This window comes from Anopheles ziemanni, chromosome 2, assembly GCF_943734765.1.
Source record: "Anopheles ziemanni chromosome 2, idAnoZiCoDA_A2_x.2, whole genome shotgun sequence".
Lineage (NCBI taxonomy): Eukaryota > Metazoa > Arthropoda > Insecta > Diptera > Culicidae > Anopheles > Anopheles ziemanni.
Window position 1 is genome coordinate 55,944,077 of NC_080705.1, and position 6,408 is coordinate 55,950,484.

Sequence of the window (6,408 nt, forward strand, 5' to 3'; positions counted from 1 at the left end):
GTCTACACGTCATACGCGTAAGGCTATTCTTCCTTCGAAAAACAGACAAGTTACGTACGCTATATCGTTGATTTTAAACGCATGTTGGTCATGCATAATTTTTTTTCTGAAGAAACGATTTTTTTTTTATTTTAGAAATTGGCTTCGTCTGACGACATGTTAAAACAGTAAATTATGCGCCGGTCTTCGTTTTTTCCTACCATTGCTACACCTCTTATGCGACGATATACCCGAATGTATCCAATAGGCAAACTCTCTTTTGTGGTAGCCCTAGCGAAGTCCGCTCGCAGCGCTCGCTGCGGGCGCGCCACTGTTTCAAATTCATTTTTTTCGATTTAACTCTTTAGCTCTTACTGTCCATCCTACGTAGTATAATTTACAAAGTTAATTGATATGTTAAAGTACATAAACTTGCATTCAACCTTAACTTCATGAGTAGTTTAAATCGTTAAGCTCTTTTACGAGAACCGTTAGCGTTCAAATATTTGAAAAGAATGCATGCGTTGCGCTTTGCATCGCTGCAGGTATAAATGTGAAACAGCTGGAAAACGAGGATATAGGCCGGAGCCTCATTTACCCTTTTACCACTCGAAGTATTATTACTTTTCATTATGTGAGAAATGATTTATTGAAAATTTTAAACCATTAAGGATTGGCAACGAAGTTGGAGTTGGCCTCGATCCATCCAAGGAAGAAGGACACGCGAGCGTAGACCGAAGGCATACCAATCGAGCAGCCGGCGGCCGATCCGAACGACACAATACCGATCTGGAGGCTTCCACCATCCTGAACAGCCAGCGGGCCACCGGAGTCACCGTTGCACGACGAGCGACCGTTGTCTCCGCTCAAGCACACGTTCTGGGGCTGGATGAGGGCGGTGTTCCAGCGAGCAATGCAGTCGGCGTTGGTCATGACGGGGTTCGTGGTGTACCTAACGACAGCCGAGGTAGCCTGGCTGGCATCCGAGGTACGACCGAATCCAGAGACGGTTCCAATGACTCCTCCGAACTGACGAGTGTCCGAACGGCCAGGAAGACGAACAGGCTGGACACGAGCGTTGAAGGTGATTGGCGAGTCAAGGCGCACCACAGCAATGTCATTACGGATGTTGGTCGGGGTGTACTGTGGATGACGGACAATTCCACTGGTCGAGAAACGGATACGCTGCTGCGTCGGCTCCTGGACGTTGCGGTTGTGGGCTCCCAAGATGGCGGTACCTCCGGTGGCCAGGGTCGTAGCACCAGACACAACGCAGTGAGCAGCGGTCAGGATGTAGTTGTTGGTTAAGACGGATCCTCCGCACAGACCGGTTCCGGCGCCGAACTCACTGAGCAGCGCAATCTGGTACGGGAACTGTCCGGGAGTAGCCTCGTTGCCGTTAACGATGCGGGCCGATGGCCGCATGTGACGGTAGACCTGCAGCTCAGCCGGCAGACGAGCCCAGTAGTGATCGAACTCCTCGATCGGACGCACCTTGGACCAATCGATTTCGATCCATTCGGCGCTGGCAACAGCGAGCAGACTAACGAGAAGTGCGAAGGCTTTCATCTTGACGATTTTGACTGCAATGTTATTCTCCGTTGTGCTTTTTATACTAGAATACCCAACACTTATCTCAGATTAAATAATCAAGCACGATTTATCAAAAACGCAACTTTGCTGACGGGTAATTAGGAATAGACGATGCAGTCACATTTGGCATGTGCCAAAATTATCTGTTGATAAGTGTCGTTCAATCGTTGTTGGAAATTCCAGAGAGAGGTATCAGGAAATTGAAGGATTGGGACAAGGAAACTGACAGAAACTGGTTCATTTTATTTTTATTATTTGTGTTTCCCTTTCATCGCTAAGATCGCGCACCCTTTCTCCCGCTCCCTTCGCTAAGATCGCTATTTTAGGTGGAGAACAGAAACAGCCAAAATTCAAACATTTGTTTCAGCAAAATAATTTCATTACGATTTCGTTCATTCAAACTTATCAAACAATACTAAAAAGGGAACCCTTGTACTATTTCAAATGATGTAAGTTACATTGCCAACCTTTGATATAACTATGCTTGCCTCGTGCAAAGAAAGCAAGATCAGGTAACAGAAATGCTTTTTCAAGATAAAAAAATGTATTCTGAAAACATGTAATAACTAGGAGAGGTTTGCACAGATGTGTAACGTAGGTGGATTAAAAGAGGCAAGTGCAATGGATGAAATACGCCAAATATAGAGCAACAGAGATCATCTTGCATAGTGTAGCACGTGAAGTTTTTCTTTATGCATATTTTTTCTTCTTCTTCTTGGCGTAACGACCTTGTTGATCATGCCTGCCTCGTTAAGGGCATACGAGACTTTTTACCCATAGGGTACGTGGATAGTCAGTCCTCTCGTACAGGGTCCGGTCTCGGTTGGGATTCGAACCCACGCCGTCGAGGTGGTGAACCCCGGCGCTCATGGGCCGATTTGTCTAACCGACGCTACCGCTCGGCTGTCGGCCCCCATTTATGCATATTTATGGCTTTAAATCGGAATTTTAAAATTACCATACTACACTTTTATGATTATTCATTTCTGTAAGCAGAAAAAAAGTATCCGCAAGTAATCTTTTGCAATGAAACTACCCAACGACAAAATTTTGGCGTTATTTTGGTGTAAAAGAATTCTCTTCACAACTGCCCGCTCTTCTTTTCAGAATTCTGTTACCCCTGCTTTTGCAGCAGATTTCCTATGCAATCTAGGCGTAAACCGACTTCTGAAAAGAAGTGTAAAACAATTCTGTTTACACTTGCGGTACGCCTCTAAAGAGAACGCTTTTGACGTGACAGTACGTTTATAACACCTATTTCTGACTATATGCGCAAAAAACGTATACCCATTCGTAGTAGATTATATGAGCTGTGTTCAGGATACCTTTTCTTTCTCATAATAATTATTTTCATGCAGGAAAATCTTTTTGTTTGTTTTATTATTTTGATATATCGATAATAATAATATATACATATCGTCGGGTTCGGAAGGCGATCAGACGAAACATCCAGAAATCGTCTGACTCCTCCTCTGGTTCGTGCTGACAAACAGCTACCACGGACCGTAGCAGGCTCCTACGATGTACAATGTGCAGCACCACTCCGTCATGGCCAGTGAAAACACGTAGAACGCGTTGATGTTCATTTTAAGCCACTTCTTCCTCCTTGTCGAGACACTGAAATGTGTGAAAAGCGCGGACAAATCATCATCAGTTAGAACTCTCTGCTGTGGGTTCTTACACACGTACTTACTGTCTGGTGCGAGTTAACCCGGCCCCGATTAACCACCCCGAATCGGTCGATCCAAGCGCTGCTATCGGACACTGGCCACCGATGCTATGTTACACCCGGTAACAACCGATGATCGCCACGATGTCCAACCGCCACCGACCAACTATTAACGCTGCGTTGCAGTTTCTTCCTGTTGCCTTTCCTGCCCTTTTCCTACCATGTTCCGTAATGTTGCTTAAAAACTTGTTCTATAAACTTCACTCCGATTCCGACACCCAAACCCGCTAGTAGGTTATGCGGTGTAAATGTCAAAAAAGCCTACCAAAAATACACTTGAAAGGCGTTTTTTTGGTAGACATGTTCACCTTTGGTAGGAAAGTGCAGCACGGTTCTTCTTGGGCAACCTTTTAAATTAAGTTTCAAACTGTCACAAAAACCGCTGCAATTGCATGCAAGTTTGCAAACTGACACAACTAGTGGTGGGAAAATTAAATCCCTGTAGAGATTCAAATATATCGACTCCAATCTGGTATGTGTTCCGGATCTCCAAATTTAAATCCCATTCCGTTATAAAATTCGAACACATATAACTCGGGGTCCACACTACAGCGCGATGTCGCCTGACAGGAGCTGAACTCCATATAAAAAAAACCTTGCGCGATGTCGCGCGAATCGCGCTAGGTTTTTTTTGCATGGAGTTCTGCGCCTGTCAGGTGACGTCGCGTTACGCGACGGTGCAGTCTGGAAAGCGTGTAACATACCGATAATTTCCACCATTTGTTGAATTGGATTTTCAAGAACTTTCTTCTCAGTTAATTCAAGCAACACGTTACTTCACTGCAGTCTCCGTTTGCTCTTGGTAGAAAATATGCAGAACTGATTTACCAGATTTTTTCCGAGAAAAGTAGCATTTCTTTTTATTCAGATGTAGCTAGATTGCAATGAGTGGTTAAAACTCTGGTACTTTACATAAATTTCGAAGCATATTACAATATAAAAATATGTATTATATATGTATATATCAGTAGTTGAGTGTGAAGCCACAAACGAACTGAAAACACGGCTCAATTCTTCAAAAAAAAGAGTCTTGCACCCCCCGGTATTACGAACAGTTGACCACCGATCTATAATATATCGTCTTTTGGTCACATAAATTCTCTTCGGAGAGAGGCCTTGCCCCACTAGGGAATGTCGTGCCACATAATTATACCCGGTATACAAAAATTCATTTTTTTTGCAGCTGTCATGTAGTTACAGCAAGTTTTCCCATGGCAGATTGCTATGACTCTTGTTAGAACTACATGATAGCAGCCAAAAATTAAAATTTCTGTCAACCGGGTAATTACTATTCAATCGATTAGCAGTGGAGGAAAAAATCTGTTTGTAGCGAAAATTCCCTGAACAAAATTATGTGTGTTAATTGTATATTTAACGCTAGATTAATATTTTAAGCCAATATGAGGCAAAATTTTTTAAGATAAAGCATTCGTGCTAGATTCAACAGCCGTACTGGTGCAAATCCTCGCAGATGAAGAAGAAGAAGAAGAAGAAGAAGAAGAAAAAGAAGAAGAAGAAGAAGAAGAAGAAGACGAAGAAGAAGAAGAAGAAGAAGAAGAAGAAGAAGAAGAAGAAGAAGGATATAATTTCCTTTGAGTTTTATGTGGTTAATAAGATGACGGTTAAAATACTGCCAAGGTATCTGTATCTAAATCCCATTCAAATGTTTATTTCATAAACTAAGATTCGAGGTGGAATCTTTGTTATATCAAGTTGTTTGCCTTCAAAAGACCTTTCATTTGAGGGGTCTGTTGCTGAAATTGACCGAGGCACCAAAAAGTTATTAACAAATTAGCTATTTCAGTCATTATTTCAAGCTGTCCCACTAGTCAATTTAGCCGTTACCATACAAGTTTTCCCACCCCCGATCCCTCTTGGCCCATACTTCGGTCTTTGCACACAAGATATCGAGTATGCCATCTCTTTTTAGCGTGTAGCTCGTCATCGTCTATCCCGCTCATCTGTATAAATCAACGTTCTGTTGGATCCAACCCGGGTGGTATAAACGTAACTTCCCGTGTTTGGACACAGCGATTCAAAAATTTGACTGTGTTAGTGGAACCGTGCGTGGAAAAAAAGCCAGTGAGCAAATGACAAGTTCGAGAAGCCGGATCAGTATCAAAACAATAAGTGAGTTGAACACACGCGAAAGCAAAGCTTATCGTGGTAATTGTTTTCGTTTCTGCGGATCTGTAATTTCTTTTAGTGATTCCAGAACATTGTTATCTTCAGTTCGATGGAGACATTCAACTGTAAAAAGTAAGGAAAGCAGCATCTCAGGAACCCGACAAAGCAACCGGGGAAACTACATCCGAGGCAGCAAAGTCGGAGTCGGAAGTTCCGACGCAATCGGTGTTGCCAATCCTGGCCTTGTTAAAAATGGTAAGCACAAGCATGCCGATATTCATTTCGTACCAGTTGCAGCGTAATGAAATCTCACTCCAGTTTTTTACACAACCAATTACAACCAAATCGACCCGTCGGATAGACGAGTGCTTGTTTGCGATGGCTTATTGTGTCCGGAAGTTTCATACACCCGAAACGATAAGCAGTTCCCGTGAATTCTTCTACTTCCTAGAGTTTAATACGTGAGTATTTGTAAAAAGTGTTTAAAACATTTTTTGAGTGTTAAACAAATATTTCATAATTTTTCCAATTTGAGCCTCACATTTTTATTTTGCGAAATCAAACGAAAGAATCATCATTATCATATCACTACTACATACATACATTCCATGGTTCGCACCAACACATGCATAGATCTGAGCTGTACGTTCTCACTCACACACGCTCATAAGCCCGTGGCTCAAACTTCTCAAAACTTCTCAAAACTCCTCAATTTTGTATGGGCAAAATCGAGGTGACACAAAATTAGGAGTTAGCATGCAAGTTTTTGCCTAGTGGGGTGGCCAAGGTTTTTGAAGCTTGTTGACGCTGCAACTTTGCTCTAGTGGTGGGTACATCGAATCCCCAAATCCGAGTCCCAATCCATCAGTCGAATGGGATTCGAATCTTTGGAATCCGTAAAGGGATCGAGTCTTCGGATCTTTCGAATCCCCATTCTGCCAACACTACTCAACAATTTAGTTGCTGTTCAGCGGTGTACG

General features: G+C 42.8%; 1 protein-coding gene across 1 annotated transcript; it reads right to left on the reverse strand.

Moving 5' to 3' along the window:
• Positions 1-645: 645 nt before the first annotated feature.
• Positions 646-1,560, reverse strand: LOC131282334 (brachyurin-like). Its single transcript, XM_058311770.1, has one exon. It carries the CDS (start codon positions 1,546-1,548, stop codon positions 646-648), a length of 903 nt encoding a protein of 300 aa, XP_058167753.1. The 5' UTR covers positions 1,549-1,560.
• Positions 1,561-6,408: the final 4,848 nt, after the last annotated feature.

What these genes read in the sequence shown, in the direction of transcription:
- LOC131282334 (XM_058311770.1), bottom strand. Translation starts at nt 1,548, where the DNA reads ATGAAAGCCTTCGCACTTCTCGTTAGTCTGCTCGCTGTTGCCAGCGCC.